General features: G+C 39.9%; 1 protein-coding gene across 1 annotated transcript; it reads right to left on the reverse strand.

The window, feature by feature from the left end:
• Positions 1 to 11086: 11086 nt before the first annotated feature.
• Positions 11087 to 14251, reverse strand: si:dkeyp-69e1.8 (uncharacterized protein LOC100001340 homolog). Its single transcript, XM_054608106.1, has 3 exons — positions 14167 to 14251; positions 12885 to 13036; positions 11087 to 12370 (listed from the first exon to the last, which is right to left on the reverse strand). The coding sequence occupies exons 1-3, from the start codon at positions 14189 to 14191 to the stop codon at positions 11522 to 11524; spliced, it is 1026 nt and encodes a 341-aa protein (XP_054464081.1). The 5' UTR covers positions 14192 to 14251; the 3' UTR covers positions 11087 to 11521.
• Positions 14252 to 15447: the final 1196 nt, after the last annotated feature.

Below are 15447 nucleotides of genomic sequence, written 5' to 3' on the forward strand. Positions count from 1 at the left end.
CTGAGTCTTGGGTTAGTGTTTGGGCCCATTAAGGTCTGTGATTTCCAATTCAAACCAAGGGAGTACTACAGAAATAATTGCCAGAGAGCAACTAAAAAGATTGTGAACTAGCTTAACTAAACTGAACCAAATATAATTTATGATTTAATAAAGAAAATATTATTTATACACATTAAGTCAGTTGTAACACCTTAAAAACACAGGTTGCAATTGAGAGTGCAACAAAACTAGTTAGCATACGGCAGTTAGCTAAAGGTAATGAATAAAAAACAATAACTCCACTGAACACCTGAACACTACATTATGCAACCTGTTAGCCAGCCAGCAGTCAAAATGGTTAGGTTTTTGTTAGATAAAAGTAATAGATAGTTTTAGTAATTAACTAACTACTAGTAAGTAACTAGCTAAGCTAAAAGTTACTGATAAAGGATGAAATTAATTTTAAAAAATCGATAAATGGCTGAAATTGTTCGCTTTACATAATGGATATATAGTGGAAAAGTGGTAATGATACTAATGAAAAAATTTTAAAAGGAGCCAATGAATGGTTGCAACAACTTAAGGTAATGGATAAACAGCTGAAGAAGGTATAATTTACTGTAATGGAAAAATATTGACAAAGCTAAAAGGTTAAAATGGAAAAACATTTTTTTTTAATGGATAAATAGCTGACATACAGTAAGCAAAAACGTAATGGATGTATATTGGAAAAAGCTACAACGAGTTAATTAATGGTTGCAACAACTACAGGTGAAAAACAGTTGAAGAAGTTATAGCAGGATAAATGATGACAAAGCTAAGTAATAGATTAATTATTTTAATAAAAGATTAAAAATAACAGATAAATGGCTGAAGCCAAAAGTAATACAACCTAAAAACTAGAAAGTAAATGGTTGAAACATACTTTAAATAAAAAAATATGATTGGCTAAAAGTAGTGGATAAAAATTTCCAGCTTTTGCAACTCGAAGTGATAAACTGGCAAAACAATTGACACTTGAATTGCATGAAAAAAAAAATTGTCACTTAGCCACTTTTACATACATAAAAGTACAAAATAACATCCACATTTTTTGGGAACATGACTGGTGGTGTTGATAAAAGGGTGCTTGAGTTCATACGATATGGCTATGGATACATCAGACAGAAAAAGCCCCATTTTCTTAATACAGCTGTGTGTGCTATTGATAAAGAAAGCCATCAAGTCAGTGCTCAGTGACGGACTGTCAGCGGTCACTCAAAGACAGCCTCCCCTTAATATGCAGGATACCTAGAACAACGAACTGATACATAGATATGTGCCCAAGAGCCAAAATTCCCCCCCAAAAGAGTGAACATATGGGGAGCACATTGGTGGCGGAGTTGTGATCACACAAGTTTCCTCTGAGGAGAAGAGAATACAACAAGATTTAGATGTGGTGGTGGTGGGGGGGCTGTTTTGTTTCCCTTTAAAGGCGTGTCAGTTGTCTCTGCCCTGCTTGAAGATACTGGAAAGGAAAAAAAACAACTTTCTTTCTACTTCATCACTCCCAGTGATTGACATCTCCATAATCTACACACATGAATGAGTGTGCATGTGCAAGCCATTTTTGGAATTATAGCGCCAAACACGCACACAAAGTTCCACACACGCTTCTACTGTAGTGGTTTCTTTGCAGAGAGACATTTGTCCTATGATATTACTTTTTTTCCCCTCCACCTATCTATTCTAAGGACCGAGCTCGGAGCGCACATCAGAGCCACCACAATCTGTCTGTTTCTCTCACGATTTGTCTCTCACACGCTCACTCTCTCTCTCTCGCTCGTTGGCCCGAGCCTGTGCACAAACCATGCACAAACTAAAACACATTTGTGTAAGAGCGTGTTACGGGAGGGATTGGACGTATCCTTTGATCACCGCTCATCTGACAGCAAATCCGCTCCAACATGGTGTTCAGAAACACTTGTGATTTACTTTTTGACGTTGAAGCCCTGGATTTTAACATACTTATCATATAGATTTTTTCTTTGATACTTTATATTTTTTGAGCTTTAGAAAATGATGAAATTGCTCCAGAGTCATTGCATGTAAAAACCCCAACTTCTTGACACTGCCTTATCATTTCCACATTGATTCCACTGCCCTCTCTGGGGCAAAGTAAAGCCACTGCAGCTGCACATCTTAATCTTATTTCTCCTCCATCCTGCCTGTCATGTTTACTTGATGTTTTCCCTCTCTCCTCTCTTCTTCAGGATGCATGGTTTCAAAGGGACCACAGAACAAATCAGAGGCCCATCCCTGTGCACCAATGGCCTGTCTCTCATTTCAGATGGAGATTGAAGGACAAGTATACCCCTGGCGCTTCAGTGGAGGATCATGGGGCCCTCAGTAGCAAACCGGCCGCCCAGGGGCCTCCATGTTTCCACTGCGTGGGAGCTGGACCGTGACACACACCAAACACGGAGCCTACCGCAAGTGCCTCTGCCCTCGCGATCTGCTGACTGGTGCACGCAGTCCTTGGAATCCCTTGTTAGCTCAAGGTCGTGTGTGAGTGGAGTGTGTGTTTTGGGTTTTTTGGCTTCCTTTGAAAAGATATGACAACAACGGGGCCCTTGAGCGGGAGTTATTACGTGTTTGGCTGAGAGCGCCAGCTCGTGTGGCTGTGATGGAAGTTGGATGCTTCCCACTGTTGTTTTGAGGTGCTTTGGGTTTGTTAGTCATAGCTTACTGTAAAGTGTCTCCCAGGATGCTCCTATTTAGAGATTTTTTTGTGCACAGCGACTCTGAAGTGGTGTCACGGGTCAGCTCCTTCTGGCTTTCCTGGCGCAGGATGTGTGAGGGCTTGTGGATCTGTGAAAACAACAGGGCAACGCAAGATCAATTCCAGGTTGACGGCGCCTACTGTATTTTGCGAGACGTGGCTCCAATCTCCCCGCTTGTCTGTCTCCAGCTCCGGTCTCTCTCCCGGCCTCCATTAAGCTCCCCCTCGGCTTTCATATGACACGGCGATACCCATCAGAAGCTGCATGACAGCATATGGACCTGAGTGACATTTGATGTCTGTGGCAGGAGTGAGTGCAGCTCCTCTCTGTGTCTCCCATTCATGTGGTGAGGGCCGGATTAAGACTTGATCCAATAGAGCAGGAGCGGCAAGGAACGAGCTCGGGTCAGATCTGCCTTGAATTAAGTCAGTGTTACAGCAGGAATAATACAATCACCTCCCCCCAAAACCCTGTAATACTACCGACGGGTAAGGTATGTGTGCTTGTGTGCATATTTGTTTGTGTGTGTGTGTGTGTGTGTGTGTGTGTGTGTGTGTGGGCTCGGCCTGTTCCGAGCCTGCGACCAAACCACAGTCTGGTGTCCTTTACAGAGAAAAGGGGTCTCTGTTGACGGTTCAAACACAGCCCGCGGCCCCCGGCTTCAAAAGGACCCCCCAATCATCGCACCCACTTACAACCAACGGCGCATGTCACTTAATGTGGACCACACTATTCATCAATTATGGTGAGCTCAGGGGGCTATCCGACACTCGCACCACAGCTCCACAAGTAGTGAGTTGTCTTCTGTTCTGAGTGAAGCCCCCCCCCAGAGTCCTCAAAGCGCATCTGTTGCAGGAGGTGGGGTGCGAGACCGCTAACTCCTTCAGAGCCGTCAGACGAACAGACCCTCCTCTCTCATGGCGCGTTATCTCACCACAACTCCGTGAAAAACTCCTCTTCCTCCTGTAAATTTAGCTTCCTGCAGCGTCCTTTAAGCTTCATAGAAGATCACTTCTTTCCTTTCCTAATGTATTTGCCGTCCTCGTCAATCCGCACGCCCTCCACCCATCCCAATTGCTTGCTTTGAAACATCCCACAGTAGGCTAATACACTCGCCTGTTGCACACACACGAGTCCGCGACCTTACCCTCCTACTCGCTGTTTATCAGGCCCTTTGGCAAGTGAACCGAGTCACACTGGAACTCATTAAATGTCATTTGACTTTGACATGTCGCCATGGGGAAGCAGTTAAAACCCAAAAGCCTTTTTTCAGTATCCATGTGACGGGACGTATGTTAAGGTTGTAAGAGCGAAAATAAAAGACACAAATGTGGCGACCATATTTAGAAATCCCTTTAAACAGACGGATGACGGCGGGGCGTGCAAACCTGAACCAGACCACACAACATTATCCAAGCCTCAGTCTTCTTCTTCTTCTTCTTCTTCTTCTTCTTCTTCTTCTTCTTCTTCTTCTTCTTCTTCTTCTTCTTCTCTTCCAGTCTCTGTCCATGAGAAAGCTTCCTCCCTCACATCTGGACGGGGTTCAGGTCCAGCCGTCCCGGCGTGAGGGGATGTGAAAGGTGACTCTCATGCTGACCGGTCCAGTTGAGTCGAGCCTCTCCCATCTCCAAAAAAGTGATTCAGCTGCTGGTACATATGCGTCTGGCTCTGTGTGTGTGTGTGTGTGTGTGTGTGTGTGTGTGTGTGTGTGTGTGTGTGTGTGTGTGTGTGTGTGTGTGTGTGTGTGTGTGTGTGTGTGTGTTTGTGTCCGTCTGAGCCCTAACCTCAGCAGCTGTGTGTGATTTTGTATTCATGTTGTCTGGGGGCTTCTTTCCTGTTGTATTTTTTCCTGTCTTGTCCTGACGCCTTGTTCTGTGTGGTGGAGTCTGGAGAAAGGTTCTGCTCACATTATGGATGTGAGCTGCTTTGTGTCAGCTGTATCTGAATTTTCATTCAGAATCATCTGTGATTCAATTAGCCACAGCCAGTGGATACACAGTTTAAATAGCTAGCTAAGTAATGGATGAATGCTTCTGCCACTTCTAGTATAATGCAAACTTGACCAAACCAACCTAAACACTGACAGTTCAATTACATGAAAAAAATATTGTAACAATATTTCCTTTCAAATAGTTTATTGCAATAAATAGCATTTAGTTTCAAATCAGTCCCTGTGAACACATTTGGGACATGACTGGTGTAGTGGTTGAAGGGGTGATTGGGTTCATCTGACATGAATGTGTTCATGGGTATGTCTAAAAATAAGCTTGGAAACCACTGCTTTAAATTTTGCATCTCATATTCTGCCTCTCCAAGTGTTAAAGAAGGTTCTGGACAATTTTTAAATGACATCTTGTACACTATAATAATTCTATTTAATCGATAGATAAATACAATTAAACATGATCCCATTATATTTAGTTTTCAAGGTTATTCTTGGCAATTTGTTGCATAAATCCACGTCGGACACACACACACACACACACAGTTGGATTGGGCAAGCATTGCTTCGTAAACAATTGCAGCCACACACGCTCGCTCTAGGAAGGAACATGAAAACAGCTCTAATGGGAAAAAGATGAGAGGGCTCACAGCGAGCACACCCAGAGAGAGGAGGAGAGAGGCGGCTGTAGGACTGTCTCAGCCCCGCTGGCACACTAACAGTCTGGAGTCGGAAACAAAGATTGCTGCCTGAGGTCACAACGTTAACAAAGTCCAATTGAATAGCTAGTTGAGAATTACGCATTTGATTTGTGGCATTTGTGTTTTTATTTTTCTCTCATGGTTCTTATTGTTTTGCTGTTTCTGGTTGTATCTTGCATAAAGTGTATTCTTGCTGTGTTTCTGTATTGCTGCTGTATTGTTATTTTTTTATTTTAAAAAATGAGAGATAATTTTGGTGTTCAATTATCTAATTTTTTTATTATTTAATATAAAAAAAATTAAACTAAAAGGTAACTTAAGTTATAATTGAGCTTTTATCATTTAAAAAAAACTGAATGTTTTAGTTCTTTTCTCAGGAGTTTTATTTAAGTGTTTTGTGTATTTTGTGTAATTCATGGTGTAAGCTGATAATACTCTCTGAGCTCATCCAGACCAACTCTGCATTTTTTAATTCAACTTATTATTGTGTTCAGATGAATCAGCTTATTTACACAATTAGTTTGAATATTCAAATGCCACAAACTGAATGTTATCTGTGACTCCGAAGAAAAAATCCAGGTCAGTAGAAATATGTTAAAAACTAATGCTGTTATTATCACTCTCAGGTCAAACATTTTGGAGCATTTAATGATAAAGTGTTATGTCTGTATAAACCAGCCCTGAGCGCTTAAGGAAAAAGTGTGTCATCTTGTTTATTTTCCTTTGCTTTGCTGTCTTTTCCAGCCCATAGGGCGATGATAACAAAAAAATATTGCGGACTTGAACCCCAAATCCACCGAGGGACCACAAGGCCCCTTAGAACAACATTTTTGCTCCGAGGGAGAGGAGCAGAAGTTACGGCCTGTGTGTTAATGGTGGCTCACTGGTGATTCCCTCACATGTTTGTTCAGATTTTGGCTTTGCTTATACATACAGGCACAAATCAAACTCTCCTTTCCTTTCTTTTTTTTCTCTCTCCCTCTCTCTGTCCTGATGAAGTCTCATCTTCCAGAACCGAGTTTGGCCAACGCTCTGACACTGAACTGGCCTTCATTTGTGCTATTTTTGATACTTTTGTGTCCCATATCTTGCTGAAGAAACAAATTCCCCTCCAAGAAATTCTCATTAATTTTTCTCCACAGTGCCAACTCTATCATTGCTCTCTATGTCTAATCCGCAGTGTGTATCCACGATGACGGAATAATATTTGGACAGGTGTTCGCTCATACGCATTAACTTCAAGGGTGCTAGTGTGCTTTTCATTGCAGTTTCATGAAGAGAAAAAAGCAGTATATCCCGGCTGCTGGATTGTTAAGCTGGTACTGTGTACTGTAGTATATACTGTATGTGTAATCCCTAACAATAAAAAACTGTTTAGCACCAATTTTCCTTTACTTTTAAAACCCTCTTTTTCCCCCTGTTTCAGACAACTGTGGAGGCCACATCTGGAAGACAGATGTAGGCCTAGACCCAGAGCTTGTTCTCTGCCTTTGACTCTCGCTCTCTCTCCCTCGCATTCGCTGCTTCTCACTACTCACTCTCTCTTTCTCGCATCTCACCCTCCCTCCCCTCTCCTTTTGGGGAAACATGAGAGCTGGGCTAATTCTCTCTCTCTCACTCTCCCCCTCCCACCCCGGCTGGACCACCCACATTCGGAAACGCCTAGCTGTTCCTGAGGCAGAGCCGCCGGCAGTTTAGAGAGGCAGTGGGAGAGCAAACGAGAGAGAGAGAGAGAGAGAGAGATGTAAGGATGGGTTATGACTGACGGTTTTAGCAGGGTATCAATTACATCAATGTCAAAGCCATAACCTGCCATTGTGTAAGGAGGAGAGAGTCTGGGAGAGACGGCTTCTTTGGTGCTCATGAGATCATGCAGCATGAATCCTGGACTCTTGTTAAATATATCCTCTCACTTTATTCTGCAGCATATTTGATGCTGCTTACTAAAATACATCTTAGAAAATAAGTGTCCTCATCTCCTGAATCTTGCCTTTGTTAAATGCTGCACTTTTTGAAGTTAGATAAACATCTTAAAAACTTGATCAAACTGTGTTAAAAACCAATAACTTAAGTAAAAGATCTAAAGGACATGACAGTTGAATGTACTTGCAGCTTTTATTAGTGTAAACAGTAAATAATTATCTCTCGGTTCATCTAAAACATGTAAACTACTCCAATATAAAGGTCAATGTCTCCACCATGAGGATGTCTCTTAGTATTGCTTCTTTACAAAAGTGGCTTTAACCTTATACGGTGCGATTCTCTAAAATGACTTGTAAAGGGGTTGTGACTGATAACATTTTAATGGTTAATAAGTAATTTAGCATTTCTTTATAGACCACTTTAACCTTATACATGTAGGCTACTTTTTGTTGAATCTGCAGCTTTGTGATAAAGCAGTTGAAAATGGGGGTGTTGGTGGTCAGGGATTCCCCATTCACTGATTCTCTAAAATGACTTGTAAAGGGGTTGTGACTGATAACATTTTAATGGTTAATAAGTAATTTAGCATTTCTTTATAGACCACTAATAATCCACTCATGAGACAATGTTTTGTTTTACACAGTTGTGAAATATCCATCGGGTTAGTGTATATCCTCCTACACTTTTTTTTGACATACTCAACTGTTTTCATGCCATACTATTAACTTGTATTAACCTTTTTATACTCTAGTATGATTTTTTTAATTTTTTTTATTTTTTTCACACATTATAATATGATTTTTTTATTTTTTTTACCTACTGTACTGTCAGTTTGTCAAGCTCCTGTAGTTTGCGGATTACCCCCACCTGGTGCAGACTAAAACCCTTAGAGCTCCATGCTCTAAATACATTTAAGATAATTGTTTTATTTTTGGTAGAACCCAGACCCACTTGCCCCGATCACCATGTGTGATTTCCCTGGACACCGCTGGGGAGTCCATCTGCTTCCTGGCCTCCATCATAACCCAGGACCCTCAAGTGGGAGCTGAACATCAGTTCCATCGCCAAGAAGGCTTAGCAAAGGATGTACTTCCTGAGGCAGCTGAAGAAGTTCAACCTGCCAAAGACAATAATGGTACTTTTACACTATCATGGAGTCCATCCTCTCCACCTCCATCACCATCTGGTTAGCATATCATTCGATCTGCTGAAAAGGTGGTTGGCTGTAATCTGCCGTTCTTCCACGACTTAAAGGCCTTCAGGACCTTAAAGCAGGAAAGAAAGATTGTAGTCCCTGTAAAGATTAAGTCCATTCCCCCCCGAATGGAGGCTGCGGTCCATCAGGACTAATGCCTCATGCCACAAAAACAGTTTCTGTTTATTATATTTTATTGTAATCTTTATATTTAATTCTTAAATAATGTCATACTATTGACTACTACTAATTGTCACTCACAGATCACGAAGCAAAATTTCTTGTATTTGCAACCCGTCTTGGCAATAAACCCTTTCTAATACTGATGACTTTATTTTACTAAACTGACTTTTTTTGACAGGCTGTAGTCTGAATTTCTCGTGCCTTTATCAAACATGCAATTCTAAGACTTCTCGACATGCTATACTACTCTACTATGACTATACTTAACTTTGTATGACTTTTTCAACATGCTATACTAGGACTATTTATGAATTTCTTCGACATTTTATACAATGACTTTTTTGGACATGCTATACCATGACATGCATTTTTTTGACATATTAAACTATGACTTTTTCAACATGCTATACTATAATTTTTTTTTTTTCATGACTTTTTTGACATACTATTCTATGACTCTTTTTACGACATGCTATACTATGACTTTTTTTATTACTTTTTTTTATATCTCTGCTCTGACTTTTGTCAACATGCTTTACTATGATTTTTTTTCATGACTTTTTTTAACATCCTACACTATGAATGTTTTTGACATGCTATACTATGACTTTTTTTATGACTTTTTGAGGCATTCTATACTTTTACTTTTTTTTGACATTTTATGCTAGTTCTTGTATTTGCAACCCGTCTTGGCAATAAACCCATTCTAATACTGATGACTTTATTTTACTAAACTGACTTTTTGCGACAGCTGTAGTCTGACTTTCTCGTGACTTTATCCAACATGCAATTCTGACTTTTTTTTGGACATGCTATACTATGACTATTTATGAATTTCTTCAACATTTTATACAATGACTTTTTTGGACATGCTATACTGTTACTTTTTCGACATGCTATACTATGACATGCATTTTTTAGACATATTAAACTATGACTTTTTTCTACATGCTATACTATGACATTTTATGACTTTTTTTGACATGCTATACTTTTACTTTAATGTCTTTTTTCAACATGCTATACTATGACTTCATGAATTTCTTCGACATTTTATACAATTACTTTTTTGGACATGGTATAATTATTTTTTTTATATGACTTTATGACTTGTTTTCAACATTCTATGCCAAGACAGACAGCTTTTTTTTCAACACAATCTTCTTTGACTTTTTTCAACATACTTTACTATGACTCTTTTAACGACATGCTATACTATGAATTTTTCATGGCTTTTTGAGGCATTCTATACTTTTTTTTTTTGACATTTTATGCTATGGTTTTTTTTCGACATGCTATACTATGACCTTTTTTACATGCGATACTATGACTTTTTTTGAAATGCTATACTATGCCTTTTTAATGCCTTTTTTCAACATGCTACACTATTACTTTTTAATGAAATATTTCGACTGCTATACTGTAACTGTTTTTCAACATGCTACGCTTTGACTTTTTCATTACATTTTTTTCGACCTGCTGTATACCATGACTACTTTTATACTAGTAATAGTATAGCATGCCATAAAAATGACTGCTATAAAACTTCATAAGAGTCACACTCTATCATCCCATAAATTGCATAAAGTCAAAGTATAGTATGCCAGACCCACCTTCTTCACATGTCTCCAGAGGGGTCTTGTCACCATCTTGGTCGCTGACCTCAATGCTGTCCCCCAGAGTAGTGCTGCATACATCCTCTAGAGTTTTCCTGAAACTCACCTTATATGTTATATATATATATATATATACTCACCTTATGTGTCCTGTATATTTTTACCTCCTGCCTTTGTGTGATTAGCCTGCTTTGTGATTCTGGAGTTATAAAAAGGGGATGGCGTGGCAAGGCTAAATATAAATGATGCATGGTTCTGTTGATCTACAGGAAAATAAATATTTGAAAGCAATACAGAATGCCTGAGAGCCTTACTGCATTATATTCTATTCTATTTTGAATGGTCACCTACCCCCTCAATTTAGTTTTCCTTTACCTAAATAAAGACATTTATAAACAAACTGGTGCATAAAACAATCTAAAGAAGGCAGGAAATCAATTGTTTGATGTCCTGGGGAAGAATTAAAATATGTTTTATCTGAAATGGGAAATTCTGCTTAAGTAGTATTACGTATTTTTACTTTCGGGACTATAGCCATATTGTTATGCAAAAACATTTGTACTTTTACCAAAGTAACATTTTGAATGCAAGACTTTTACTTGTAACAAAGTATTTACACAGTGGTGTCTTTTTTTTTTTTAACAGTATTTCTCCCACCACTGCAGATGTGATATATTCTTAGAAAGTGCTAATAGATCAAAGTTAAGTTCACAGTTGGTTTCTGCTGCCCCCAAGTGGCAAACTGTATTATTACAGGATTAACAACATTTACATCTGCAGACATATTGGAATACTGTCCCGGAAGACAACTTTATTTATCATTTACATATACAACTGAGTAAGTTAAGTCATCAAGATGAATAACTAAGCTGACTAAAAATGACAAAGCAATTTATACTAGAGGAAGATGAACACTAGCCAAAGGGAAGTTTCTTACCTGGCAAACATTGTTCTCATTAATTGGTTATTACTGATCTGTGAAGCATGATTTATTAATCCTTTATAAAGCCATTAGATAATACGGTATGCTTGATAGGATAAGTGTATGCCTTCTGAAATAGAAAATAGAAGTACTGTTTGCTCAGTGGTCAAGCATAAATATTATTTGACAGGTGCTAGCTGGTCAACCAAAAAGTTCAGTAATACAATAGTGCTCCGAACACAGTGAAGTGACTTTAAGGTGCAACTTAATGCATGACACATTAACGTGAGATGACCTCTCATTTATTTTTCTGTGTTTTTCTCCTCCCCACCTCAGTAGCCACTGATCCTACAGTGGCCCCCATCACACCTCCAAACGGCCCTCCCACAAACAGGCCGACCAGTGCTCCCAGCAGGGCCTCCCTTCTCAGCATCTTGGGCAGCCAGCTCACCCAGCCTGTCAGCTTCTCCCACAAGCCCCAGAGGAAAGAGGGAGCAGGGGAGGGAAGTGAAGAGGGGAAAATACTATCTACATCCACATTCAAGTCACCTATGCTCCTCTCTGCCTCTTCCCGGACCGCCTCCATTTCTTCTTCTGTGATATTTTCCTCTGGTTGTGAGTCTGTGGGAGCCACCTGGTCCCCTCCTCTCCTCTGTGTCACGATCTCTACCTGCCTCGCTCTCACTCTCTCCTCAGCCTCCTGGTACAGAGGACAGCTGTGGTGTTGCGTCCCGCTTGTTCTCACTGCCTGCTCGACCTTCTCCAGCAGCTCCTCCACAGCTTTCCCCTCCTCTGCTTCTTCACTGCGGGTCTCCAAGGTGTGGTAGCGGCCACCGCATCTTTCCACCAGCTCCTGGAGGTCCTTGCGCCATGTGGCAAGGTATTCCTCCAGCTGCTCCTCCTCCTCCAGCTCCTCGGTGTGGGTGAAGAGAACGATGGTGTTTGTGCTGACTGCGGAAGGGCCCAATAAATTCTGCAGGACGTCCAGCGCACTGGCCTCTCCGTCGGCTGGCTGGTTCACAGGGACACACAGCAGGAAGACATGTGGTCCAGGGCTGGACAAGGCGATAAAGGAGGATATGTGTCTTCTTCTCTCCTCTGGGTCGCAGCCTGTGCCAAACCAGGCTGGACTGGAGACGACCACCACCTACCGAGAGGTGGCAGAAGCATATAATAAAGGTAAAACTCAAGTGCATTAATGCTGCAAATTGATATGTTACTGTAACAAAATTGAACATTGGACAAGTAGGACTTTACATAGATTATATTTACTGTAAATTAACAGAAGTATTTAACAAAATTGGATGAAGAGTTTATGGAAAGCAGGACAGAAAGTGTGTGTGTGTGTGTGTGTGTGTGTGTGTGTGTGTGTGTGTGTGTGTGTGTGTGTGTGTGTGTGTGTGTGTGTGTGTGTGTGTGTGTGTGTGTATCTTATATCACACACACTACTCCGTCAGACATTTATTTGTATATCTGGTACAGTAGCTGCTCTATAATTTTATTTTCATATATGCATATGATCAGAGATGTGATTGCTGTAGGGGGTCATTGGTCCAGAAAGATCCAAACTGTGTCACTATGATGACAATATGTCTCCTAACTGAGTATGTGGCTGTTATACTTTACTCTCTCCATTCCAGTGTGATGTCTTTCACTCCTACCTGTCTGCCTGCAGCCTCCCCTCTGTGTTTACTGCACTCCTGGATGACGGCAGCATCTGCGTCCTGTTGAGACTCCTGAAGGCCCAGGATGGTGCTGACGGCCGACCTTTTTCCTGCCCCGGTCCGGCCCAACACCACCAGCCTCAGCTCTGCTGCTCAGCACCGGCAGAAAGGGTGGAGAGACACAGCAGTGGGGAGAAAAAAAACACAAAAAAACATTGTTTATATTTCAGAATGTGTGTTTGTCTAGATACTACACAAGTTATTCAAAAGTACAGGTAGCATTGTATGAATATTGTTTTCGTAGTAATTTGCCTCTGCACTATACTTTTGCTCTGGTTTATGCTTTTAGATGCTTGTTTAAGAAAGGAGATGCACTTATGACTTCTGGTGACTCACCTCTTCAAGAAGTACTACCCTGAGCCTTCCTCGTAGCACTTATTGCATTCGTATTAGTTGTTGCACTCACTGTATTCGTATCAGTTGCTGCACTTATTGAATTCGTATCTTGCACTTATCCTATTCGTAGTAGTTTGTAGCACTTATTATATTCGTATTAGTCTGTTGCAATTATTGTTTTCGTAGTAATTTGCCTCTGCACTATACTTTTGCTCTGGTTTATGCTTTAAGATGCTTGTTTAAGAAAGGAGATGCACTTATGACTTCTGGTGACTAGTAGTTCTCTTGAATACCTATGTTGAATACACTTCCTGTAAGTCGCTTTGGATAAAAGCGTCTGCTAAATGACTGTAATGTAATGTAATGTAATGTAAACCTTTTTACTTGAATAAAACCTTTGATTACAACTATTGACTTACTCCATTAAAAGTTAATGCATTTCTTTTGAAATATATGTCAACTTAGTTTTTATATGGAGTAAATGATTGTACTTAACATTTTAACATTTTAACTGACTGTACTTTTGCTCTGGTTTATGCTTTAAGATGCTTGTTTAAGAAAGGAGATGCACTTATGACTTCTGGTGACTAGTAGTTCTCTTGAATACCTATGTTGAATACACTTCCTGTAAGTCGCTTTGGATAAAAGCGTCTGCTAAATGACTGTAATGTAATGTAATGTAATGTAATGTATGACAATGCTTTTAGGAGGACATAAGAATTGAAATAGTTGTTTGATAAGTCAGCTGAGTTAGATGACGTCATGGTATTAGTGACAGCGCCCTTTTAAACTGCCATGTCTTTCCTCTTATCTTCTAAACACTAAAACATGGAGCCATCTCTTAACATCTCTTAAGCCTCATGAGACACTGCGGTGATCCTACCTGAGTGTGCAGCAGAAGTTGACATGTCACTGTCTTGTTCAGCGTCTGGGATGAGCGCACTTCCTCGTTCCTGCCTGTGATGCGGGACTCGACACGACTGCCTTCAGGGAGGAGGGAACACAGCTCCATCTGTCGTGGTGTCTGGTGGTGTAGCAGGGGTCTCAACCCGGGGCCCGCGGGCCGCAGCAGGTCCTGGTCGGGTCTCTCATCCCTCCAGCCCACAACCTAGAAGAGTTCACACCCCCATGGACTTTTTTTTGCATTAAGACTTTATGATATATTAGTTTTTCAATATAACTTCCATGGTTTTATACAAATAGGCAAGCATATTATGTATGATTTAGCTGTTAACAATAATAACATGACAATAAAAACCTGTGCAATACATCACACATTACACTGTGCAATAATAGTTAAAATAGTTGAAATAGTTGTTTTTTTCTGTCTGTAAATATAATATTTCAGTTATTGTTGTTTTTTCTACTGTTTTTTTTTTATTGCTTATTTATAATACTTGTTTTATTTTATTTTTAATTTTTTAGCTTGTCTTCTTCTACTATGTCTCTTGTGTGCACTTTACTCTACGCTGTTGTAAGTCTGCGGGACTAATAAAGGATTATCTTATCTTATCTTATCTTATCTTAAGTCCTGCCCAACCTGATCTGTTATTCAGTAGACTAAACTAAGAGGCTACATGCTAGCAGCTGTGAGCTAGAATTAGGCAAAGCAGTTCTTTATGAGCTAAATGCTAATAGCAGCATGCTCACAATCAGAATGCTATCACTGCTAATGTTTAGGCCCTAAACATTAGCAGTGATAGCTGCTAATTTTTTGCACAGTTCTGAAAACATTAAATGTTTAATATAGGCATGTAAAGTCAAAAAGGCTACAAAACTGGGACACTTTTCTTTACAGTTACACAGTTCAGTGACATGTCTTGTTTATTTTGGCCACAAAGATGATGTGATGTCTTTAGAAAGCTAAGAAAATCCTTGTTTCAATAGTATATGAAACTCAAAATGCCCTTTGTTATTAATGTGACTGAAAATGAGTCAAATGTTTCACATTTTGTTTATCATTTTGGAAATTCTATTTGAATAAATTATATTTTTGAAAGCTAACCTCACCTTTTAATTGCCAAATAATAACATACACTCTTACCAGCGGTCAAAACAATGCCATTTACTGCTTTTTATATAGAAATAAAATGTATATTATGCATAATTGAGTTCGGCATTTTGGCCCGGCCCTCCAAAATATTTTCAGTTGCTCATTTGGCCC

The sequence above is a fragment of the Anoplopoma fimbria genome, chromosome 11, assembly GCF_027596085.1.
Source record: "Anoplopoma fimbria isolate UVic2021 breed Golden Eagle Sablefish chromosome 11, Afim_UVic_2022, whole genome shotgun sequence".
NCBI classification, from domain to species: Eukaryota; Metazoa; Chordata; class Actinopteri; order Perciformes; family Anoplopomatidae; genus Anoplopoma; species Anoplopoma fimbria.

What these genes read in the sequence shown, in the direction of transcription:
- si:dkeyp-69e1.8 (XM_054608106.1), bottom strand. Translation starts at nt 14,191, where the DNA reads ATGTCAACTTCTGCTGCACACTCAG. An exon ending in AACTTCTGCTGCACACTCAG is followed by an intron (nt 13,037 to 14,166) that starts GTAGGATCACCG and finishes GGTGCTGAGCAG; the next exon opens with CAGAGCTGAGGCTGGTGGTG. An exon ending in GGGAGGCTGCAGGCAGACAG is followed by an intron (nt 12,371 to 12,884) that starts GTAGGAGTGAAA and finishes ACCTCTCGGTAG; the next exon opens with GTGGTGGTCGTCTCCAGTCC.